This window comes from Cupressus sempervirens, chromosome 5 (genome assembly GCF_028749045.1).
Source record: "Cupressus sempervirens isolate cs-2001-9-10 chromosome 5, ASM2874904v1, whole genome shotgun sequence".
Taxonomy (NCBI): Eukaryota; Viridiplantae; Streptophyta; class Pinopsida; order Cupressales; family Cupressaceae; genus Cupressus; species Cupressus sempervirens.
In genome coordinates, this window is record NC_143122.1 from 317,160,450 (window position 1) to 317,187,099 (window position 26,650).

The following is a 26,650-nucleotide window of genomic DNA, read 5'->3' on the forward strand; positions in this document are numbered from 1 at the left end:
AAAATTTTTTGTCAAGTTTGGAAAACAAAAAAAAAATTTGACAGTGATTTGTCTAATTCAGGAGCTGCAAAAACCTGAAATGTTGTGAAGACAAGCAAATTGAAAAGCAGTAGTGAAATCCGAAAAGTTGTTTGTTATGGAAAATAAATTGTTTTCTGTACTGATGTTTTGTAAGAATGCTACTGAGTTGATTTGATGATAAAAGCTGATATGTGGTTCAACAAACAAAAAGAAAAATTACAATAAGATACCTATGCTACTGAAAATATGAGTTAAAAAAATATAAGCACCGATTATTCTTATCTAATGTTTCCTATAATTAATACAATCAAAACTGAAACTGAACCTAAAACACAAAAAGAAAACAAATCTAGAATTAGAATAATGTAACAAGCCTAGAGCAAAGATTCAAATGTTGTCCTTAGATTTACACACCAATTCTCATGATTTTGTATGTTCAAGTCAGCCAGAAATACCTTTTAAGATTGAGAACCCATTACCATAAACTGGAAATGACTGAAAAATGGATAAAATCTGTGGAAAGGCACCTGAATGTGGTTGCAGAGGACTGTGACTGTACTGTGTTTCCTCAAGTTTTATGGCCTTGTCACCTTTTCTGTTGAAATGAGGCTTGTTTATAGGATGATAAATGGGCCTCCTAAGTGTAAATCCAACAATCAAACGGTTAAGGGAAAAGAAAATGCAGGTAGCGAATCATTTGGCACTTGGCAAACCATATAGAAAATGTTGATGATACAGGCAGTTTACAATAAGGAAGATTTCATAATTGTCACAGAATTTGTGAGACTATGCTCATGAAACTATGGTGGTTGTTTCTAAAGGGTTGCAGTGGTTACAAAATCATCCCTGAAACAATTACATAATTGCTGCTTGCAAAGAACCGATGGCTCACCCAGTCATAGAAAGTCTATGTGATAAACAAAGGTAAGACATCAAGAAGCTACAAGGAACTGAGGCATGTCAGAAGAGGTGTAAGAAATTTGACTGGCAGCATTCATCTTGGACGTCAACACTAGTCGCCATTGTTTTACCATTTCAGGCTTCTGAAGATTTAGTCATCATTGGACTCAAAATTTTGACCCTTGCACTTTTACGAACTTACATTAATCGGATGTGATGAGATCTATTTATGTCTCAATTTATACCATATTTTAGCTGTTTTCTTGCACCTTCATACTCATTTCCACATTCCATTTCCATTTCATATCATCCCATTTTGTCGCCTTTATATTGCATATGGCTACATATGTATAAGAGGTATTTAAGATTGTTTTGAAATTAAATTATGAAAATTAATTGTTCACTGTTGTTACTAATAAGCACTATTATTTTATGCCTTGGATAGCATAGTTTGCAGCATACAGATTTCCTGTCACATTTTATGAACTTCCTTTCACAGGCAGTTTGTGTTTGCTATTGCAATTTCCTCATCCTGTAGTTGAGATCAACCTGTGTGATGGTGTCAATTACTTCTTTTCTACCGACTGTACATTGTTTCATCCAATGGCAGCCTTCCTTCAACCATTTCATTTAATGCACATACTCACATAGCTATCTGTTGTCGCGTCTGTTGCACTTGCATTCTTCATCTGTGTGGATTCATTCCATGTTTGTGCCACTCCATGCTGAGTTCCTTTTACTTTCCATCATTTATGTTCAACCAATTCACCACCTCATAGTGGCTATCTCAGCACACATAGACCTGTCTATCAACTGTATAATTACTGCCACCATTTGATGAGATTCACAGGAGCTAAATGGGGAGAAAACTTGTGATTTGCATGCTAGCTAATCAGGAAAATAATCTGCAATACATACAGGCTTATTGTAGTTTGAAGAAAACCACCAAAAGTTTGTTCTTTCCTATTTTTTTAGCTGCTGTTATCACAATTTTGTTTTGAGTATATGGTCAGCATGTAAGGTTGTATATAGGCCATTCATCTCCAGTTTGTTGGCCTAGCTGTTATTACACCTAGCTATTATAGTACCTAGTTGTTATAAATTTGGTCATATATATTAGCCCCAACACAGATTTCTACACAGACTTTAGCATGAGCAGATTATTGTAAGCAGCAGAGGAGAAAACAATTGTATTAAATATAATTATTGGAAGAAACATTTTGAAGTTCCCTTCAGAAATTTTGTGTGATTTATATTCATTGATCGACTGGGAGTACGTGCCCACTCTTCAGTTGTCGATCAAGTGTAGTTATCTGTTTTGTGTGCTATGGTTGCAGTTGATTATGTTTGTACTGTTTTCTCCATTTGATATGTGTTAATACTTTTCATGTATTAATGATCTGCATTTTATTTCCATGCTGCAGAATTAAATGCTACGGATCTCATGTTTGATACTTGGATCTAGTTTTTGAACATACTGTCATAACTTTTGCACATCTCCTGCTGTCAAGAAGTGACAGTTCCTATCACCAGAAGTAACTTGATTTGCTTTCACAGGTTGCATTGATAACCACTCATCTCACGATTTTCATCCCTTTGTGGCATAAGTTTACACCTCATACCTCTCATAAGTTTACATCTCCCAATTGAAACGTATAGACCAAACTGAAATCCATTACTAAACATCAAATCTTGTTGACTCTTTGCCCCAGTGTTGACCTATCAACATGCACCTGCAACCACAATTGTCAATATCATGGTCACATTCAGATCATTTTTTTTCCTTCAGCTATTCTTTTTAGTGGTTTAACGGCTGCCCCTCCAACAATAAAAAGTAGAACAAAAGTAACTTCTCTTCCATTTGAATTAAAGCATTCATGGAGAAACTTGGGTTTTATGTTGCCACGGACTGCACAATTATATAGCTAAAGGGAATATGCTGCACCTAGAATCATCCCAAGTGCAGCTAACGTGGCTCATAAGCTACTAAGCAACCCCAAAAACGTAATCTTCAAAGAGGACAAACAACTTGCACTTTTCATCGTCAGTTTAAAAATGCAATTATAACGAGAATGGTAATTTTGGAGAAAAACCCTACTCTAATAAAAAATTAAATACACGATATACTCCTGTACAATCTCATCCCCTGCATCTCTCCTTTAAGATCATAAACTTACACACGGACGAACAACGTTAATTGTAAAATTCAACAAATAAAGGCAGAAAAATACAGCTATTTATTTCACTATAACACTGGCATTCTACACAAGTAAGCTCAAATCCTCTGGGGTGTCGCAACAAGTTGAAACTTTTGTTAAAAGTGGCTCGCTGAATACCCATTTTTGGTGGATATGCCTTTACAAACAAATGAGATTTATTGTGGTCCTTAGTACAAATGATCTTGGCTAAAGCTATATAACAGAAAATAAGTAAAGAATTAGGCCAAATGAATAAAATGATTTAAGTTATGCCAAAGAATACTTCGCCCAAAGAGACAAAACCCGGTTTTCAAGTAATGTAGATGAAGAACCTTCAGCATATGCACTCATTGCTCTTAGAAGATTTATAAACTTCTCTCCTTGGTCCTGAACAAGAAGAAATATTCACCAATCCATTAGGAAACAAGTTTAGCTTCATCCGCTTGCTTATATAATTTCATATATACTTTCACAGCATGTTTCAGTGTAGGAGACATTTGGAAAAATGAACAAATTATAAAACTATGAACATGATAATTTTCACTGTATGTCTCACAACCAAAGATAGATCAAGAGATTTTTACTATGCAACCCTTGAAATCTAAATATACAGTGAGCAGGTACTAAAATCATATTAGAATTCCTTGTAACAGATAGTGTGCAATATGCATGATACAGAGTATCTGAATTGCACCTTGCCTGCATGGTCGCATACACATAGATTAACCCTATCTAAACTACTCTCCTAACCAGAAAGTAAAAATACAGTGTAAAACCATAGATACTGTCTTGGAGAGACAAATGGTTTCTCTCAGCTAGTACTTCGTGCTAAAATCAAAAGACGAAATAAGTGAAATAAATGTAATGATATAGAAGATTGAAGAGCATCTTTCCGAAGATAACTTTTAAACTGATTAGTTTTCCACAATCCATTAATGATTGCACAAATGTTTCTGAATTCAACTGTCGAAATTTTTGCATCAACATTTTCAGATCACACTCTATGATCATTGGGATGAAGATGGACAACTTGCAAGAAAAGCCCGAAAGTTTGCATACCTCTAATTATATATAGGTGAGGATCAGAGAGGAACGAGAGCACACACTCCAGGATAGACAAATAAATTAAAGGAAACAAAGAGAAAAGAAAGAAAAGAAAACTACTAAACATGAAAAAAGATAATAAATTATAATTTAAGCATAATATTTTATAATAATTAACTCAAGAAATAACTAAATAATAAAGTATAAAATACTACAATGAGTTATAGAACATTTAAACTAATAGAATATAATACATTAGTTTATGTAATGTATAAACTATTATAATTTATTAGATATATAATAATAGTTTATATATTAAACAAATATAATGTAATATAATAAGCGTATTATATTAGTATTATAAATATATAGATCTACAAATAGAAATATTATAATAGATAATATATTGAATGAAGAAAGACATAATAATTAAAAGAAGAGCTAATCAAATACAAAATACAATGCTAGGAAAAAAATGTTCCGATAACTTTGCAGTAAAGAGAATATACCTCTGGTTTCCTTACTAGCAAATCACTGATCTTAAAAGGGACCATGCAGAATGGAAGATTGCATCTCAATGTTGCCTGATCATTAAAAAATACCATATTAGACACCACAGTGTACTTTGTTGCTAGGTTATATCAATAAAATTTCCGCTGCACAGTAAAATAAATTGAATAAAAGAGCCTAAAATCCAAGTCAATATATTTGTAGTTTTGTATTTTCAAACTAGATGGAAAAGATTGTAATGGTCCGATAAAATTTTAATTTAAAACTGTCAGATATACCATACATTTATAAAAGCTTACAGCAACCTTTACACGAGAAGGAAAACAAAGGAAATCAATCAAATTGCATGCAATATGTAATGTCCCCATTTTCGGCGAGCTTCTGGATATGATTAAGTCAGCTCATTATAGCAACCCTTATGAACTGCAGGGAATTTTGGGGGTCTCAGTGGTGGACTTGCTATTTTTAGCAAGTCTCTTTCAGTTGGTTGCCATATTTGGCAGTGCAAATAGTGGCACTGGCAGTTGGTCATCGCCTATAGTGGATTCGGCTATCAATTGTGTGAGCTTGTATTTATTAATTAATTATTTATAAAAAGTTTCATTATTATAATAGCACTTTATTATAATAACGTTATAAAATGATGTTGTGTTGGTGAAGCTTCTTAAGTGAAGTTGCATTTGGGAAACTTTGTGCAAATGGGGGTTATAAATATGAGCTCATTTTGATGGAAAAGCATCTGTTTGAATATTATTTGCCTTTGTTGTCTTCGTTACATTTCTAAGCTTAAAGTTTTGTGCTCTTGCTGAGGTATAAGGGTTTGTTCTGAGGTTCTAAGGAGTGCATTCAACCACTGCTGAGGTAAAATGGAATTGAATAGCCTGCAATCTGATATTAGAGGGCTTCCATTGGCTGTGTTTTCTGTGGTTGGGAGTCATTGTAACTAAAGAAGGTTGGTAGCATTTATATCTGCAGATTGAAGGAGGATTCGATTTGTCAACCTGGGAATTATTGTTAGTATTTTCAATTTGTATTGGGCTGGGAATAGTGAATTTAATTGTGCTGGAGGTTAAGTGTTTGAGAATTCAATTGATAGAGTTCAATCACGGGTGAAACATAATCATGTTTGTGAGTGCGATTCATATCTGGAAGTATTGGTGTGAATATGCAAGGCTGCTGTTACCTATCTCGCAGTAATTTACCACAGACAAGCTTGGGTCTGTAAGTGTTTGAGAATTCGGTTGATAGAGTTCAATCACGGGTGAAACATAATCCTGTTTGTGAGTGCAATTCATATCTGGAAGTATTGGTGTGAGTATGCGAGGCTGCTGTTACCTATCTGGCAGCAATTTACCACAGACAAGCTTGGGTCTGTAAGTCTGTGAATTGCGTGGCAATTTTAGGGGCTGGAGACATTATTTACAGGACCTGCGGATCAGTTCATAAGCCCTGTGACTTTCCCTTTGACCTGCGTGATTTGTTCTAGGGCCTGCGTTCTTCTTTACAACCTGCGAACTGATTCCTGGAGCATGCGAATTGCAGTTGATAAGATAAGATAGATAAGATAATGATATTAATGTCCAACAAAAGACCAAAATAGGTCTATAGGATTAGAAGATTACATAAGTGAGGCAAACATCAGCAGGAACACAAAAAGGTGTCCGAAAAGAAATGATTAAAACCAAAGCAACAAAAACAGCAAATAAAGAGAGAGAGAGACAGAGAAAACGCTAAGAGAGACTAGGAGGGAGAGATATATATAGCTGAGGGTGGTACCATATAGAAATCGATAGGTGATAGCCAAGCCATTGTTAGGCGGCCCATAGTAACGTGAATCGGAATCGTATCGGAATCGGCACGGCCGAATCGAATCGTGAATCGGGGGTGAATCACCGGTGAATCGGCGATGAATCGGCAAATTTGAAAAAATCCTTTAAATGTAAAGATTTTAACAATTTAAGACTTATTTCATGCACCCTTTATTGAATATAACTTAAAAACACTATAACATCATCAAATAGAATCTAACATACATAAACATGAAACATAAAAGCCATCACATACGTAACTATGTTATCATTATGTACTAAAATGTAAATTGTATGCTAGCTGAAGTAAATAAAAATCAAATGATCATAATGATTCAAATCATAGAATCAGTAAGATGAAATCATGAAGATCTATAAGACATCAAATCATAAATGTATGTATAAATCTAAGATGAAGATCCATGAAAGTTTGAAACATATGTCTATCAGTGATTCAGTATCACTATCAATATCTATACATTGTAAACAAAATATAAAAACAAGGCTCCAGCTCAAGCCTCATCATCCTCTAACTCTGCTGCAGCCTCAACCTCAGCCTCTGAGTATCCAGTTTGCCTATGAGAAAGGCGTGTAAGGTAGGTCCTAGAGGACCGCCGAGCCATGTCCCCTGCATGGGCAATGGGCTCATGAATAACGTCGCTAGGGCCTGCGTCTGTGCGTGCGCGTGTGCGTCTACCAATGCCTGAACGTGCTCTAGCTGCCTCCTCTGCCCTAGCCACAGCCTCAGCCTCTACATCCACCTGGTCAACCCACAAGCGGTCTTCCTCAGTGAAGACTGGGTCCACGGTCTCTGTGATCCACTCTGATTCTAGATCAATCTCCTCTAGAATGATCGAAGAGGAGTCAGCACCCAAAATCTGTCTAATCCTAAGACGAAGGTTGTAATGAACAAAGAAAAGATCATTCAACCTCTGCACTGTCAACCTGTTTCTCCTCTTCGAGTGGATGTCCTCGAACATGGACCAACTGCGCTCACATCCAGAAGCGCTGCTCGGCTGACTCAGAATGCGGATGGCAATTTTTTGAAGGTTTGGGGTTGTGGCCCCAAACATTTGTCACCATCTATCTGAAATAAGGAAAAAACAAAAACAATTAGTCTCATTTACAAATTACAACTCTAAAATTAATGCATTATATAATCAACTTTAAGTTTAGAATCTAGATTCATGAACATTGAATATATTATTTAATTTTTACCTGGTTGTAGTGTTGTCTGAGCATTTATGGCCATCCTGCCAGAGAAAAGTGGCCCCTCCTTATTGTTGAACTGGTCTAGCTCAACAATCGCAGCAGCGCTATTTTCATCGCTACTCAATCTCTGAATCACTGTGTATAAGCCAGTGAGAACCTCCGCATCCGCCTTGAACTCAGGACGGAAACGAAATGCCAGATTCAGATAGTAAGCTGCTGCGTGGATGGGTCGATGGAGCTGATTCTGCCATCTCCTATCGATGATGTCCCAAATAGGGCCATACCTCTCCTGCACTCCTGCATATTGAACTCTGATGGCCTCCTTGGCCTTATCCATGCCCTCATAAATGTAGCCCATAGAGGGCTTCTCCCCATCAGCAGTTCGTAGCAAAGCTACAAGGGGCTCAGTGACCTACATATAAAGTAAAACAAAAAATTTGAGTCAAAACTTAAATATAAAATAATATAACTTAAAGTAAAAGCAAAATACTAAATGTTAAATTGCAATAAATTTACCTTAAGGATTTCTCTAGCGGGTTTCCAAAAACCATCCTCATCAAATATGCAATCCGCCACATCTAACCCTACAGTGGTCGTAGCATAGGAAGAGCAAACCCACTCCTGCCCAACAAACATGCTCCTCAATCCATCCTTTGATGTCAACAAGGACTGCAAGGTGATGAAATTCGAGGCAAACCTCATGATACCTGGGCGAGCTAACTCCTTGCCTTTTGTGTACTTCCTCATTGTGCTAAGGACAAATGCATGATTATAAATGAATTTGCATATATTTTTTGCCCTTTCCACACATGACTTGACAAACTCAAGTTTGCCAATTTCCTCCAACATGAGGTCAATGCAGTGTGCCGCACAAGGCGACCAAAATATGGTGGGGTGCCTCTCCATCAAAAGTTTACCTACAACAATTTTAAGTCAATTAGAAACTCAAATTTCAAAATTCAAATAAATTTATTTTCAAAACTTGCAAAGTTAAAAGTTTACCTGCTGCAACATAATTTGCTGCATTATCCGTCACCACCTGGATCACATTTTGTTCTCCCACCTCTGCTATAACTTCCTCAATAGCCTCACATAAATATGTGGCATTTTTCACATGTGCGGAAGCATCAATGGATTTTATGAACATGGTATATCCTACAAGTAACAAAACAACGAATTATAATATTAATGGATCATTAACGAATTAGCATTCAACAAATCAAAATTTACAATGTATGTAGGAAAGTAGAATGATCAATCACCTCCACAGGATACAAGAAAATTGAGGAGTGTTCTATTCATCCTATCGGTCCAACCATCAGTCATGATGGTGCAACCCTTTGCAATCCATTCCTTTCGGTTCTCCTCGAGGTCAACCCTCATGTCCTCTACCATCTCATCCAGGAGGTATCCGCTCAACTCAGCCTCAGTTGGGGCTTTAAACCCCGGACCACAAATAGCAACCACATCTATCATATTCTGCCAATAAGGAGCCCTATCACAAATAAAAGTTTAGATGTCAAAAACTCAAATTATAAAACAAGTAGATATAATTAAAGTTTTACTTTTACTTTTAATTTTAGCTTTAAAGAAAACAAAGAAAAAAGAATCAATTACCTGGCTGCAATAAATGGAATGTTGCAAAAGTAACAAAATTTGCATATCTCCTTTCTGGCAGCATCGTGAATCTCCTTGTTCAAACCCATGCCCTCAAGCGTGGGTTGGGAACCAGGAGTAGTGCGGGGCACAAAGTAACTATCCATTCTGTTTTTCTGCACTCTAGGCTGCAATAGGTTGGTGTGGGACTCCGTCTCAGTATGTGACCGACTAGCATTAGCACTAGCACGAGCAGAAGAACTAGGATAAAAAGGAGGCCTAGAAGAACCCTCTCCAACACAACCTACGGATGCGAAAGCTGATGCAGATGCAGATGTGGATGCGGCTGCAGATGCGGGAACATGGGAGCCAATACCCCTTAACCCTTCAACTTGCATTTTCCTATTTGCTTTGTCTTTTTCAATTTTTTCTAATGCCATTAAGCAAGTAAGTTTTGCCTCAGGAGTTTGGTGAGTGCAAACTGTAACATCATGTCCAGGTATAGCAGCAATGTGGAATTTCAATCTATAAATACCCCCGGAAGTTATTTTTTCTTTACAAAACATGCATTTTGTTTGATATTTGGTTCTTCCAGGAAACTCTTCATTATATTTCCAACATTCATCTTTTTTACCCATTGGAATTTGCGAAAAATGAGAGCAAAGGCTGCTGCAATAAATTTTTTTATGTAAAATATCAAAGTTTGAAGCTAATAAAAATTAGAAAACAACAAACCCTAGCTTGCAACTTAGTAAAAATAAAGAGCATTCAAGATTTACACTAAAATTCTTGAAAACTATAGAAATTTAACAAAAAACGCATAATACACTAAAAATTTAACAAAAAATGCATAATACACTAACATGCAAGAAAAAAATAAGCACTTACCTCTTGCAAATGAGTTGAGGAGTGTTGATATTGGCTCCTTAATGCTCCCAAAGCAATTGATGGGCTCCCCAAATGGCCTGCTGATCTCTTTGGTGCTCCTCCTTCTTGCCAGTTGGAAACCTATGGCTTTTTTTTTCTCTTCTTCTCTCTCACTTTTCCTCTCTTCTACTCATGCTTCACAAATAGAAGGCCCTTTAGGGTTATAACAAAGAGAATAGGTCAAAAACAAAGTGAAAAAAACAAGTGATTTTTTTTCAAAATTTCAACTTCCCTTTTTACATGCCGCGGGCGATTCATAGCCGATTTTTTAAGGCGATTTTGGCGATTTTTAAATGAATCACCTGAATCGGCGATTCAGGCGATTCATGGCCCAGAAATCGGTGATACCGATTCACGATTCAAAAAAAATCGCGCAGGATGAATCGGGTCGCGGAATCGCCGATTCAGGCGATTTTTGGGCGATTCTCGTTACTATGGAACTTAGGCCCCTCCCTATCAATTCTAGGGGGCTGATCGGATCTATGGCCCTACCGTGGGTCCCTGATTGGTCATGACCCCTATAAATTGAAAGCGTGGGGTTCGGAAGGGAAAGGAAGGGCCTATTATTTTATTGCGGATGGATGGACCTAGCTAGCTGCATATGGTCTAGGCGAAAAGAAATCAGCCACTGAATGATATGCATGCTGATGTGTAGAGGCACTGTACTGTCTCTAGCCACTCGCAGAGGAGTGTCACTAGTGTAAATATCCGGAATGGGATCTAACACATCTGGATAGCCCGGTAGATCTAATAGAGCTAGAAGGCCTTTTCACACCACGCAAAGGAGATAATGGTGTAAAAAAGGCAGTGATGAGCTGAGTAGAGAGTGCCAATGTGGAAGCAGTGACTAAATCATGCTATCACGGAGCATAGTGGCCTCACGAAGATAAAGTGCAAGACATTTTTTTATCATAATAGCTGAAAAAGTAATAGAGAGAGAAGCATTCCTGGAACAAACAGAAGAATTTCCCTCTGATCTCATAGTATATAGGGCATCAAAAAAGAAAATGAGCCTCAGTCTCTACCTCCCCTAAACTATAGAGCATACAGATCCACTCCCCACTATCAATATGATGATCAAACTCTGAGCCTGAAGACGATGAGATCCAACTCTCAAAGAACCTAAGGAGATCTACAGGGCATGAGACCGGGAAAGGTAGCTAGGATGGACAATAATCCCATCATAAATCTCTAAAAAGTACTCTACATAAAAGCACATCCATGGGCGTAACCTGCCAGAAGGGTTAACCCAAGTAGTGGCAATGTAACGTCTATAAATGTCAAGCCGAACATGTTCGTTCAACTCTTTTCGAGAGGGGAGAAGATTAGTAGGGGCATCCAATGAGAACTAAAAAGGATGGAGGTGATCAATATCAATCCCATCGAACCCAGGAGAGAAGAAGCCTATGCATACCAACAACGAGCATGAGAACTAGACTCAATCTTCGTAGTAGAAACAGATGAACAATAAGCTAAGCAGGAATAACGGTCACGATCCCCAACATTATCCCCGTAAACCCACGAAGGCGATGGAGGAACCAAACCAAATCAAAGATGGCCGCGAGACTGAAAGGATGAGCACCAAACTCAGCCAAAAAGACACTGAGGAGTGAACCTATAACATCTGATGATGCACCTCAAGAACAAAGTCTGAACCCACTCTATCGAGGTCCAATCTGAGCTAAGAAGAGAAGGGCCCCAAACCACAAAACCATAAAGAACAGTCGGTCACACAAGAGAGTCTAAGAGAGATAGCTTAGACAAGGTATCCTGGAAGTGTTGTCTGAAACACTGTTTCTCAAGCAAAGCAAGAGAGCCCATACCTTTATTAACTCTGAGTTGAATAATTGGTTTCATAGTGAACTGCGGACCGGAAAACATAACCCCCAAATAAGTGTAGGATGAAGTGATCTCAATCTCCTGACCTTGAAAAATGAAGTGAAGATGAGAGGTCTTTAAGCAATTAAAGACCATAACCCGAGTCTTACACAAGTTAACCACAAGCTATCACGGATCACAAAATGAAGCCAAGCCATCAAGAAGTCTTTGTAACCTATCAGGAGAGGAAGCAAGGAGAACCACATCATCTACAAAAAGAAGAATGGAGATTAGAACTTGATGAAGATAACATCCATCCCCAGGGAGCGAAAACTTCAATAGGAAGTCCTCAAGCTCATTAGTATATAACCCAAACAAGGTAGGAGAGAGAGGACAACCCTGCCTAACCCCAATGGTGCTATGGATTAGATCCGAGAAGCCCTCAAAAGTCCTGAATCTGTCAACCATAGTCTCATACAATCTCATAATAGAAATACATAACATCTAAGAAATACCAACCTCTCTAAGTCTCTCAAACAAAGCCACCCTAGGAACAAAATCAAAAGCTTTGCAAAAATCAACAAAGCAACAATAAACCTTCTCCGATCTGTGTCTGGCCTCCTCAATAATAGCCCATAGGGTGAAAATGTGATCCATAGTCTAATAATCAGCTCGAAAACCAACCTACCCTATAGCCCTACAACCTTTCCTGTCTAGCTCTGCAAAAAGCATAGCATTAAGGGCTGGCACATACAGTTTGGCAAAAGTGTGCCCAATCATGATAGTTCTGTAGTTCCTCGGACCCGAGACAAGGCTGGTCTTGTGAATGGGATAAATTAGACGCCTAGACTAGGAGATCGAAAAACCAGTGTGAATCACTCTATTGAAAAGAATAGAGAGATAAGGACCAAGAACTGAGGTGTTGAATTTGAAAAGCTCAGCTTGGAAACCCTCCTCGTCAGCAGCTCTACTACACTTCATGGATTTGATCGCCTCATAAATGTGGGAGGGGGTAAAAAGATGAGCGAAAGGAGGTGAAGAGGGGCAGATGGAAGGCTGCCCAGGAATGTCATAAAGAGCCATGGTGTGCAAGGTAAGAGAGCGAAAGCCGAGGGTGGAGGGTGTAGGAGAAATATGGGGGAAAAGAGTGTGCCAAAAGAGTTGGAGATTGCACTTGCACTTCGAAGCGGCAAAGCAATGCTTCTTACTCCGAAGAAAGTGGAGATAAGACGAGAAAATGTGGGCAAAATCAGTGGAGCGAGCCTCAAAAGCAGAATGCATATAACGATGAAAAGACTTGCAGTCCGAATTGAACCACTAGTTCATAGGATAGGTATTACGACGTTTGTTGCGAAGGGGCAAAGAAGGACGATGAGGAATGGAAAGGGTGGCCGACTGAACGATAGCCAACGCAAGCAAGTCAAACATGGAGGTAGCCTCGCACGAGTCTGAGAAGCATGATGGGTTGAGTCTCAAAAGATGAGCGAAAAAAAGCTCACAATCACCATTGATAAAATGAAAGCGAATGGGCGAGCGAGCAATGACAGATGAATGATGAGGCAACATGAGAGGGGGCGCAAGAAGAGGAGAGAGGCGAAAATGAATACTGAGGAGAGCATGGTCTGCCAAAGGAAGGCGCAAGATGGTGAAACTACGAATGCAAGAAATGAAGGAAGGATAGGCAAGAACATAATCCACGACGCTAGCACCACCACAATGAGGCCAACAAGTGAAGAACTCAGAACAAGGGAAGCAAAAGAGGTCGTTTAAGATCACAAAGCCGCAACAAATGTCTACCGTATACAGACAATGACCCAAGAGTGTCCTTAGAATGCCTTTGTAGCCCTAGAGAAGTTGGATCGATCTCGATGGAGAATTTGGAATCCGAACTATGATCATAAAGTGGAGTCTGTAGTACCCTGGTTCTCGCATTGAAATCCCCAAGAATAATAATGTCCCTTAGAGCAGCAAACTGTGAGATTGTCTCGCAAAGATTGACAAAAGGGTCTCTGTCATTAGTACCATGAATAGCATCGTGAGAGGAGGCCGATGGAAAGTAGCAAGCAGCCAAATAGAGATCTATCTAACGATGACACTTACGATCAATGCGGACCCACATAAATCTGGCAAACGTGTTTGAGTGTACAATAGAAATGCTACTGAAAATATCTTCCTTAATTAAACAAGCCACACCACCTGAGCCCCGTACCCCACCAGAAACACGAACCTCCTCTCTACAAATGGATAACCATCGAAAACCGGTAACACCTAGAAGAGGATGCACAGGACTCTCATGAGTCTCAGATATGACAAGAATATTTGCGGATCCCACCGCATCATGTAGAAGACCAAGTAATGACCATAAAGATCCATTATTGTTCCTAGTTGTTAACAAGAAGGGAACAAGTGGGGGTCTCCCTCTTGTCCGACTACTGGTGGGACCGTCATTTGGCCTTGGGGGCCTACCTCTCTTCCCAACCACTGGGTGGGGAATTTCTAATAATTGCTTTCAGATTTCTGATAACTACCCATTTACTAGCCCGTCTTGCATCTGCAACAATACCACAGGCATGTTTGAGCTTGGCAACCTAAGCCTTCATGAGATCTTCATCTAAGAAGATCTTGGAAGGAAGAGAAAATAGCTTCCTCTTAGCACGGAGAGCCCAAAGCCTGTCTGCAAGTGAAGAATCTGATAAAAAGGACGTCACCATGTTCAATCCAGCACCTATCCATCGTGATGTTGGTAAGACCAAGTTGATCACAAAGGAAAGAGCGTCCAGCTACGAGAGGATCATGAGTAGAGGGAAGTTGACGAACCTGCAAGTTGAGCTCACAATCTCAACCTCTCATCCTCAATCTTACCTTGTCCCATTTTGTCAATACTAGCCAGAGGTTGAGAATCTATGTTACTACAAAGAGAGGCCCTCCAGTCGTGAAATAATAGTCCTGCTATCTCAGTAGTGAAAGTATCTGAGAAACATTGAAACCGAGCCGTATTGGAGGTTGTGGCACTCTTAAGTTCAGAAATGGTAAAAGTTAAGGAAGTAACCTGCTCTCTCAGCTATAAATTGTCGATTTCTAGCTTGGAAATTCTGTTGCATAACCTCTGATAAGTGAGGAGTTGTTGGCCATGGGTTGAAGGTGCTGAGCATTTCTATGAGGCTGGAGCTTGAATCAGGGTGTGCCTGCAGCTAACAATAGAGGCCTATATTTCACTTATGAGGCTTGTGTTTCATCTCAAGAAGGCTTGCGTGCCAATTCAAGTGACCTACAATTTGTTTTTCAAGACTTGTGGCTGCATCTTTACAACTTGTGCTTGGCTTCTGGAAAGGGTCTGTGCAAATTTGGGTGGTCGGGCTGATTGGACTAAAGCCAGCATTCATAAACTATTCAGTTTGGTTATTCAAGAAGTTGCGATTTATTGGCTATTGTGCAAGACAAAGCAAAATCTTAATTCTAGGTTTCAAGATATTTGTTCCTATCAATAAAATTTTATTGACATGATATGGTAAATTTATCTTAGTTTCACTATGCAATATTACATTTCTGCCAAAGATTAAGTCTTAACATTTGCAAATAAATTCAGAGATTGACCGTGATGAGAAGTTCAGTATTTCATTGTTATGTGGCATATAAAATAGTTTGCAATTCTATTTGAACATTAAAATTATTCTGAAACTTGCCAGACTTTAAAATTATCTGAGGCATAGAGAATTAGTGTTTGTTTTAGTTATAACCGGTAGGGGGTTATTACACAGTAGTTCACAATTTAAGGGTCATATTATTGAAAACTAATTTGAATAAATTTCAACTGATGTCATAGGTCCTAATGATTTGAATTTTATCCATATAACACACTATTAATTTGAAGCCATTTACCGCAGCCCAAGGGTAGTGGCTAGTACTATGCTAGCAATGCCCCTTGTTGGCAAGGACCAGAATAGAGTTAACTAAGGCTTTGGAACAGAATCAGAGATCCAGCCAACTTGGGTTTACAATCCCACCTTTGGAATTGTACATATAAGAATTGTAAATGATCCTCGGAACATATAGAGGATTGAATACTAATGTACTAACAACAACTGGTTATGAAGATGATGATGTAATACCAAATATTGTATAAAGTAGAGAGTGAGACTTTCTATTTCAGAGAGTAATAGCTGATGATGTTGTTGTTGCTTCACTTATTTGTGTTATGATTGTTTCTTATGGATTGTAAGGTGTGAATAATTATTGGTTTTGATTAGCTTCCGCATCTGTTAATATCCCCTACAGTAAAAAATGCGATGTAAAGATTGCAATAAGATCTATATTGGGGTACAACTTTCAAGACTATAGTTTCCCCATCGCTCTTGTTAACATCCCTCCTATTTTATTTTCTTTAAAAATAATAGTAAGGATGAGATCACTACCATTGAGCTCATATGGAGAGCTCTCATTTACTCCCTTTTAACAGAACAACTTCAGCTGCATGGTAATTGTGGGTAGGTTCAAGACCACAAATTAAAACAAATGTATCAAAGCATAGATTCAAATCCTCAAAAAAGCAGGCAAGATGGGATCACACCCGAAAGTCAAACCAGCTAAACAGGGATAAGAAGTAAATACACGCCCCTACAAATTGGAAATCATAAAAGCATGCAAGGCAACTGCAAAAGCAACACCAATATTAGGAGGGATGTCCTATTTGTTGTCCTACATTTTGTCACCACAAAATCTAGGTAACAGTACGAAACTTTTTCAACTTAGTTTCACATTTCTCTGAGTTAGCTCATTATTTAATTGGCTAATATTGATCAATCAATCGACTCCAATTGATATGATGAATCCTTTTACTGAAGGTTTTCATCAAGTCCTTTTAGTTTTTCTATTTGTCGAGCCTATACTTGATTTTTGAAGCCTTCAACGTCTTTTTTCTCATTTTTGAGTGTGTGTTGGCTTTTGGTCCTTTGATTTTGCTCAAGGTATTGCTTTTGGTTTTCCCTTCAATTCGATCTATCTTAGAGCTTAATCGGAGTTGGCAATCAAAAGATATGACCATTCTAGTGCCAAAAAAGTGAACTTTCCAAGTGCAATTGCACAAATTAAAAATATCATATTATATTTTGAAGTTCATATTCACTTTTTGAAAAATATAACATAAATTCACTTTATGTTATTTTTTTAAGTTATTTTATCATTTTAATTTTTCACTTAAAGTAACTATAGAGCACTTTATGTTATGTTTTTAAATTACTTTGTCCTTTTAATTTTTCACTTAAATTAACTATAAAGCACTTTATGTTATATTTTTAAGTTGAGTTGTTTTTAACTTTTTCAGTTAAGTGACTATACTAACTATATAGTTTGATTTAATTTTTGAATTTTAATTCAAGCATCTTAGTAAATATTACTTTTTGAATGGTATTTGCACATTATATATTTATCTATATAATGTAAATATTATTTATGACCCATTTAAGTAATATTTCTTCAAAAATTAAATTGACACGTGCTTAATTCATCACTTAAGTTGCACATAACATGTCTACAAGCACATTTACATCAAAATATGTAATTGCCTCCAAAAGGTGTGATTTTAAATGAAAATACAATTTGAAAACACATAAAACATGTCATTACACGTGTTTTAAAATATACAATTGCATCCAAAAGGTGAGACATGCATATTTGAGTGATTTCAAAATATGCAATGACCTCCAAAATGTGTGATTTTGGCCTAAGGATCATTTGAGAGAAAATTTTAAAACATGCAATCTCCTCCCAAAGGTGTGATTTGCCTTGAAATACATGCATATGCCCTCATAAAACCCGAAATTGGAGATTCAAAGGGAAAAAACTTGATGTTTCCTTCCTCAAAGTAAGTTTTTTCATAAAAAATAATTAGATCTGCCCATATAATCGCTTGAAATCCATCACAAGGGGGGCATCTTTTAGTTTTAATGCATATACATGAATTTGGGGGCCATGATTTTGCATATGCAAGACAAAAATCACTCAGATTTTTGCATTTTTGAGCCACATTTTTGTGGAAAAAGCCTAGATTTGGGACAATTTTGATCACTTTTTAACTCAAATAGAAGTTGTTTCGAGGTTTTGATTCATATACATCCTATCGAAGAACACATTTTTATCTTTGGATCTCAAAAAAACTTCATTTCATGCCTTTTATGAATTACTTTTTTGCTAAAAACGCCCAGAAAATTGAGTTTTTAATCCACTTTTATGCATTTTGAAGTCACATTTTTGCATTTGGGGAAGACATTTCTAGTCCATACGTTTGGATCAATAAGGGATGTTTTTGAGTTTTAATGCATGCTATTGCCTTTGGAGACCATGTATTTGGCATTTTCATGTCAAATTTGACCCTTCATTGCTCATTAATATTTGTTGAATGCAAGTACAGAAGAAGTCAAATTATTGTTTGAGAATCTGTATTTGAGGAGAATTGGTCTTCAAAGTTTATGATTCTTGCTATTTTGACTCTTTGATCTCCAAGTAAGTGGATTTTTTCAAACTTGCTCATCAATTCATGCTTATCTTGCTATTTCCATGCATATCTTAGCTTGAAGTTGCACACTTGTTCATCTATATGCCATGAATAGTGCATTTTTCTTTTAAATATAATGAAAATTCTCATTTTCATACTGTTGATTTTTTCCCAAATTCCAAATTCGAATTTGCATTTTGAAGTAACTTGCTTGTTGACATGTTTGAGTCTAAGACCAAAGACGTGTGCTTGTTTTGTGCTTGTTTCATTGTTTGTTTGCTTGCTTTCTCAGTTTTTTCTTTTCTTTTGGAAGAAACTGCAAGCTCTTTCCCAAGAACTTGAGCACATTTCACTTCACTCCACCTTCCACCTCATTGTGCAAGAGCATCATTTTATTCCATATTCGCCATTACATGCCAAGGCACATTGCATCCATTCCTTTCATATGCAATTACACTTCAAGAGCACTTACATGTAACTCTACTTTCTATGTCATGACACACCACATCTCATTCTCCACATGTGACCACATGTAATCTCACCCTCCATCCACATTTACATGCAATCTCATCCTTTGTTCTCATTTACACGCATTTCCATGTTCTGAACCTAAATGCATGTTTGTTTTACATGTAATCCATTTCACATGTAATGGCATTCAAACAACGCATTTTTTACTAAAGGTCACACTTTTAAAGTCAAAAGTTATCATTTGCACACATTCATATGCATCCCAACTTTCATTCTTGGCCATACCCACAAAAGCCCACCATTGCCCACATGCAATATATCTTTCCAAGTCTGACTTTGGCTCTGTCCATCAAAATACATATGCTTTCCAGTTCATTTCCAGGCATCATATGTGTTCCATGAGTGTCTAATCCATACTTTGAATACCCACCCCTCATGGATTCGTTACTGTAACTCAAATCCCAAAGTTCTCAAGGATTCAATCTCATTAGAAGATGTTATCATCTCCATGTTGTGGCACACTCTTCAAAATAAGTCAAAACTTCTTTAAAAAAACCAAAGATATACCATCAAGGCATGTTTTGATTCTCAAGAAGCAGTAATTCATTTGATCTTCATTTTCCCAATGGTTGTCCGAGAACCTGAGTTCGTGCGGGAATGTGCTAGGCACTTTGTTTCAAAAAAAAAAAGTTATAGATGCTTGTCGAAAAGTTGTTCCAAGTTTACCTCTAGACATCATTGAGAAGGTCTTCAAAGTGCCAAAAAATCGAGAATGTGCAAGTCTAACAAGATAATTCACAACTTGGTATGAGGAAAAGTTTGATCACGTCATATTTTCAAATCACAACTAGAAATTTGTCATGGTGAATGCAGTGGCGTAGAATACAGGAATCCCCGATCCCATGATCATCATCAAGTACAAAGCCTTTGCCAACAATCCACAAGATTGATTCATTTAGAATCAATACTCTCAACTCTTTCTTCTTTTTCTTCTTTCATTTTTATAGTTGGAGAGGATGTATTGCAGGAAATTATATAATTACATGTAATATGATTTACATGTGTAATGACATGTAATCCAATAATATCTCTTGCTAGTTAGAGCGGATCAAAATTGGTTGAGTTGCTCTCACTTTTTCCTCCATCTTATTCTCAACTCCTTTGCCTATATAAGGAGTGCCCTCCTCATTGTAGAAATCATCTTTTGTTGTATGCAAGAAAGCTCTACCACACTTGTGCAAGGATAACTTTGATAGTGTAGTACAAATTTGGGAGAAAAGTGAATAAAAGAAGCAATTGGATTTGAAGCTTTGATTGAAAGCAATTGTGATAAAGCAAAATTAGAAGCTTAGATTGTAATTTGTGCCTATTGTCTTTGATTCATGTTATTATTGTGTGTTCAATAATAGAACAAAGTGATTTAAGAAGCAATTGGAGTCGAAGCTTTCACTGGGAGTAGTTGTGCCAATACATAGACTAGGAGCTTTGATTATAGCTTGTATTACCATCTCAAATTCACAAAAAATAGATAGAATTCCCCTACTTCTAGAAGTCTTTGTGCCCCAATGGTAGAGGTTATTCTTTGTAATGTCCTCCATCTTCGCTAGCATTGGAGTTTCAAAGATTAGCCTATTATTGTGATACTCATAGACTAATTATTGTGGATAGAGGATCTCCTAAGGTAGTGGCTTGGCTTGGGAGGGTCTTGTCTTCTCCACAATTTAGTAAGCTACAAGTTAGTCTTTGTTTGGCTTAGATTGGACTTCATTTCGGCTTAGTTTTGCGTAATTACTATTTGTGATAAGTTAGGTGTTGATTGAAATGGACACTTTCTATTTTTGGAAAGTGCATTTGATCACATGGAGAAATAATAGGTATAACTCCTATTTCAAACGACATATTTAAATGATAAGTATTTTGGGAGTTATTATATTTTTAGTAGTCAAATTATTATTAATTTATTAAATGGCTTATTATAAAGTTATAATTTAACTTTCTAATTTCAGTTAAGTTGAGAGTTGAGTTATAATTAGAAAGAGTCATTTATTAATTAGTTAAACCAAGTCAAGTGAAAGAAGCTAATGGAAGCTTCTAATTAATAGTGTGTGGTAAAGCTTCTTGAGTGAAGTTACATTTTGGCAACAAAAAGGGCATCTAGAGGTTATAAATACAAGCTCATTTGTTGAGAAATGCATGCTTGAATATTTTATTTGCTTTTGATGCCTTTGTGACTTTTTTCTGAGTTCTGATTTTTGTGCCCTTGCTGAAGTATAAGGGTCTGTAGCTGATTGTGCATTCCACTGTTGAGGTATAGTGGTTTGATCGGAGGGTCTAGATTTAGAACTTCCTCTTTCTGTAGCAGCTATGGCTAGGAGCAAATGTCTATTGAAGGGATTTAAAGTCTTCTCTTACTATATCAACTGTGATTGAGAGGGCAAACCCTTCCTGGAGAGATTTGGTAATCCTTATCTTTGTTTGCTGATAATTCAGAATTCATAGATATGGTTTACCTGGGATATTCTATGAGTATCATCTATTTGTTATTGTGATGGGACTGTTTGTAGATGTTTGAGGAACTGGAAATTTACTGAGTTTCAATGCCAACTTGACCTGTTAGTGCATTGCCTATTTTCTGCCCTTGCAATGATAATTTCCTATTGTTAATGTTGTGTGCTTACAATCTAGAGTGGCATTTGTAGGCTAGTTCACCTGGGGAATATTTTTTACTGTTGGTGTCTTGTTAACTAGTTTGGCAGGTCAGACAGTTAGATTATATCAGGTTTGGGCATCCAGTCCTATGGACATGGCTGTTTGCATTTTGCTAGTATACTTCAAGCATATAACCAGTGCTGCTGCAACTATGCTATGGGTGATTTACTGTCAGATTCTTTCTTGTAATTAATAAAACCTTTGCAGCCTTATTGTAATAAAATAGGAACTCAGTATTATCAGTTTGAGAATACTTGCAACTCTAAATTTTAAATGGAAAATACACAAGGCAGAATTCATATGTGTTTGGTATTTATCAAATACAAATTTCTTGAAGTCTGATTTATCTAACAATTGTGAGTAGTTCACTACACTTCCTAGTATTGTGTTTAGAATTTACAAACATCGTAAATACAGTGATATCAGAATGCTTGCCAAGTGTTTGACGAAATGTCAAACCTTTGATTTGTGAAAGAAATTAATGTTTGATTAAGTTATAACCTGGAACTAGGTTATTACATTCTTATACAATAGGTTAAAATAGTACTTAGAACCAAACTGTTACGCTTTCAGCTAGCCTTTGAGGTAGTGTTGGTTTATTAGTATCACTGTTTACAACTTTAGATAGAAGTGTAGTTTGAGGTTTCATCTTGCCCATTACTCACTCCGCGGGTAAATGATTTTTTCCTAAAAGCTAAGAGGAAAGAATATTGGGAACACCCCTTACAAAACCTCTCAACTTCTTGCTTACCTTGAGTTTAACTAAGGAATGGTGAGATGGGGTAGCCTTCCCTTTAATGTAGGAGAGACTTGGTCTCATACAATATGGCTGGTCTACCTATTTGTCACATTATATGATTGTAAAAATAGGGAAGAAAGAGAATGCACACTATATGATTATATGTGAAGATATATGATGGCAGAGATGCTTCTATAAGGATAGTGAATACTTTTAAACAATGAGTAAGTGAATGAAGAAACGGAGAGTTTGCTTGAGGCAGCAAAGCTAAAGAATATTGAAGCATTCTCAAGTGCAGCAACCTCATCTGTATCAAAGTACTTTGACCATCACTAAACCTTTATTGTAATCAATTTGGGTTGGAGTTCAAAGCAGGGGTTGTAGATCCTATAAGTAGATGCCCATAAAATGCTAATGTTATTTTCAATCTGAGTTGGTGTTTAGAAAAGGGGTTGTAGCTCCTTTGGGTTGGTGCCCATGAAAATTGTAATCAAATTTAATTGACTTGTGAGGCTGGACTAAAACAATGGCTCTTCTTATCAAGAATTTTCCTCACCATGGGTTTTCCTCGTATACTTACTGTTATGTGCATGATTCGTGTGTGCTTGTGATCTCAATGAGTCTCTCCATTGTTGTCATGCTATCTAATTTATGAGGATTAGGGTTTAGAAGATAAGATATTAATATCCACTCATTCAACCCCCTCTCAGTGGACGGTATATTTTCCTTCAATTGGTTTCAAAGCCCTAGATTCCTTGTTTGATAGCTTTCTCCAGCTTGGGTAGATTCTAGTTTGTAAACACAAATGGCTAAGCAGGATTCCTTCTCTGTGAGATTACCCATATTAAACCGGACTAACTATGCCCTTTTGAGCAGGAGAGTTGTAAACCTATTTGTCATCCTTAGATTGTGATGTTTGGGTGAATGTCATAAATGGTTATTATGTTCCTTCAGCTCCTCCTACTTATCCAGAGGCTAAGAAGGGATATGAGTACAATCCTAGAGGCAAGCATGCTGATCTTGGTTGAAAAAGACAGAGTTTGCCAAAGTCATGCACTATAATTCTGCAAAACAAACATGGGATAAACTTAAAAAAATCTACCAAAAAAATTTGAAGATGATCTGCAAAATCTTAGAGCATAGTTTTAAGGACCAAAAATGAGAGAAGACGAGAAAATAACTGATTATCTACTATGAAGGGATGAAGTGATCACTTTTCTGACTGTTGTAAAAGGACTTGGTGAAAATGTTGCAGATAATATTATTGTCAAGAAGGTACTAAGATCAACAAAATTAAGGTATGACAGTATAGTCTCTTCCATTGAAGAGGCTAAAGAATTAACAAGTTTCTACATGGTTGAACCTTTTGGTTCATTGTCAACCTATGAGATGAGAACTGTAAGTGCTGACTCATCTAAGAGAGAAGGCATTAAATTCAGTTAAGAAAGGAAAGCAAGTGTTAAAATTGCTGATGAGGAAGAGCCTGCCATTGCTGAAGTAAACTTTGTCAGAAAGTTGAAGAAAGGATCGGGCAAATACAGAGTAAAGCTGCCCTTTAAGTGTTTTAATTTGTGGGAAGATAGGACACTTTGCAGCCAAGTGCCCTTATGAGAAGAAGGAAAACAATGATAAAAACAAATGTTAAGGATAAGAGCGTAATACCTTAAAAATCTGAGAGAAGAATAGCCTCCCTACCATGGACAATGATACAACAGATGATTGATTACATGAAGAGGTTTTTGAAAATGTAATATCCTTGCTTTTTCCAAGCAAAATTCTCAGGTTTACACTACTGTCATTTTGTCAAACAGTTGGTTTATGATACCATCATTGCACTATAATCTCACTGAAAAACCCTTTTAACTCCAACAATGCATTAAGGATGACTCAAGAGTTACATCTAATGTGAAAGGAAATACACTCAATGATAGTGCTTAAGACAATGACATTATATTTAAACTCATACTAAGACCTTGTTTGAATGCTAAGTAAAGAGAGTGGAATACATTCATTAATTCCTATACACGATTCAAAACAGATAAATAGAGTTTTCAAATCATGAACAAGGAGATGATGAACCTGGTATCTTATGGATGTTTGTCTATCAACCGCTTATCTAGGATCACTCCATATCTAGTATTTCCCACATATTCCAGCTTGCCTTGCAGATAAGATCTGACTGGTGAAGTCTTGGCGCAGTTATGACTGGCATCTGCAGGAGTAAAACACCTGCACTGCTGGATGGCCACGCAATATAGTGGATACTGATATGAAAAACATCTCTTCCTTCACTTGTAACAGGTATACTCGTTGTCTCACCACTCAACTGGTAGCTGTCAACCCGAGTTTGGCCCAACAGCCATAGTCGTGACTGTAATTACTAAGACGCTGATTAGAACAAGGGAAACCGTGACTGGGCTAGTGCTGTTAACTGCTGGTGAAAGCTACTTCCAAATTCCCACTTCTTCTTACAAATTATCTGATTTCTTCTGTAGGTTATCACTGTCACTCTCGTATTTGTTCAATATACTTAATATGTAAAAGACATCTGTCCCATGCTTTCCTCTACCGATATAACCCAAAACTCAAACATACCTATGCTATCTTGCCGTCTCCATGCTCATTGTAGCTATACCAAGCTCACATGTTTTCTTTGCAATCTTCTCAGTGAAAATCTGTTTGAAATCTCCAAGAGGTCTGGGGCTACATCCAGCTTCTCTAAGTTTCTTAAGGGTTTTCATCCCTAAGAATGCAGTCACATTAAGCAACCATTTAGGATTCTTATAGTATCATATATTCGTTGTAGCAATCCCAATGCAAATGCTTTCCTTTATAACTTTGAACTGAGGAGGGGCTCAAACAACTTAGCAATGTAGGATAAAAGACTATTTCATCTTTTAGTCACTTAAGTAACTTTATAACTTTGTAACGTTAAAATATTTAAATAAATCACTTAAGTCACTTGAACTTTAATATTTCTTGAAATACTTGTCTGATTGTCGTGCCATCTGAAATAGGAATTTCTCCTCATAATTCCCCATATGACCAAATACACTTTCTAAAAATAGAAAGGGTTCGTCTCTATTACCCCTAACTTACTATACATAGTAAGTATGGCAAATGGAGTCCAAATGACATCGAACGAAGGTCAAAATCATAAATTGATGAATGTTGGAGATGAATCAATCCTTAGAAGACCCTCTAGCGATTCTCATTAGCCTACAAGGGTCCAATATTAGGCTAATCCCTGAAATTCTGATGCTGGCAACCAATGGGGACATAATAGTCCTCCATTTCCGAGATTGCTTGCTCTTAAGCAATCCAGCAATAATAGTGAACTCCAACGTCCACCTAGATCCAAAACGAAGTAGTACATGACACCCTTGTTAACTTTGAACCAATTGCATACCACTAACATCACCAAAACCAACAACATAACCTGCAATATAGCACTCAAAACTTGTGCTAATGATGTAGGAGTTAGAATATCACTAGAACAATCTCTCACAAGAAATATCTTCATCCTGGTTCTCACCCATATGATATAAACTGGACTAGAATTCAGATCAATAATCCCTTGAAGAGAAGTAGCTACAGAAGAACCATATGTACTCATGCCAACTGTATCAACCATAGGTGTAGCCACATCAAAATCTGTGGACACAGGAACATTACTAACTACCGCAACACAAAATTGAATCTCTACAGATGGTGAAAACTGAGCCCAACTCCACTCAAGTGAGTGCTCAACATCAACCTCAAACAACAGATTGTCATAAGATAATGTTGCATCCATGTCAAATGTAGGATTATTCATGAAGTGAACATCAACACTTTGTTAATCGATAGTATAACATGACTCTATTACTACATTTCTCACCTCATCAACAATAACAAGTCTACTACCATCAGAGCACACATATACAACCACTTGCATACTGCTAAACTCCTCATCGGATGGCTCAACCGACATAGAAGTGGTTGCTGATATGACAGTATCATTAAATGCTCCTACTCTGACTATCGTTGCATCGCCATCAAATACATGATCCAGGGAACTCATGCTAACAACTGCATTCTCTGACTTAACCTGACATAAATCCTCATCGTATCCCACCTCAATTGTGCCCAACTCATGCAGTCTCTCATAAGGAATGTCCCGCAAATCTAAAGCTGCAACTATATCATCACCTTCCGTTCTTAGAAA

General features: G+C 37.2%; 2 protein-coding genes across 7 annotated transcripts in view; both read right to left on the reverse strand.

The window, feature by feature from the left end:
• Positions 1–3,135: 3,135 nt before the first annotated feature.
• Positions 3,136–26,650, reverse strand: part of LOC149555927 (uncharacterized) — a 174,754-nt gene continuing 151,239 nt past the window's right edge. For 4 of the 5 annotated variants that reach the window (XM_089830031.1, XM_089830028.1, XM_089830030.1 and 1 more), the window contains exons 15-16: positions 4,673–4,747; positions 3,136–3,506 (exon numbers count right to left, since the gene is read on the reverse strand). In XM_089830031.1, the coding sequence (XP_089686157.1) occupies positions 3,387–3,506; positions 4,673–4,747 (195 nt within the window). In that variant the 3' untranslated portion in view covers positions 3,136–3,386. The remainder of the gene's footprint in view (positions 3,507–4,672; positions 4,748–26,650) is intronic. The other variant, XM_089830032.1, reaches the window with a different exon arrangement.
• Positions 6,859–15,513, reverse strand: LOC149555928 (uncharacterized). 2 transcript variants are annotated; one of them, XM_089830021.1, is made up of 7 exons: positions 10,178–15,513; positions 9,311–9,958; positions 8,956–9,188; positions 8,696–8,848; positions 8,210–8,610; positions 7,700–8,105; positions 6,859–7,568 (listed from the first exon to the last, which is right to left on the reverse strand). In XM_089830021.1, the coding sequence occupies exons 2-7, from the start codon at positions 9,925–9,927 to the stop codon at positions 7,558–7,560; spliced, it is 1,821 nt and encodes a 606-aa protein (XP_089686147.1). In that variant the 5' UTR covers positions 9,928–9,958; positions 10,178–15,513; the 3' UTR covers positions 6,859–7,557. The 2 variants fall into 2 exon arrangements, with proteins under 2 accessions (XP_089686147.1, XP_089686148.1); XM_089830022.1 differs by lacking the exon at positions 10,178–15,513 and having other exon boundaries at positions 9,311–10,160.

Excerpts from the sequence above, each read along its gene's own strand:
- LOC149555928 (XM_089830021.1), bottom strand. The coding sequence starts at position 9,927 with ATGGGTAAAAAAGATGAATGTTGGAAATATAATGAAGAGTTTCCTGGA. Across the intron at positions 9,189-9,310 it reads ATTCCATTTATTGCAGCCAG|GGCTCCTTATTGGCAGAATA; the intron begins GTAATTGATTCT and ends TATTTGTGATAG. Across the intron at positions 8,106-8,209 it reads CCGCTAGAGAAATCCTTAAG|GTCACTGAGCCCCTTGTAGC; the intron begins GTAAATTTATTG and ends CTTTATATGTAG.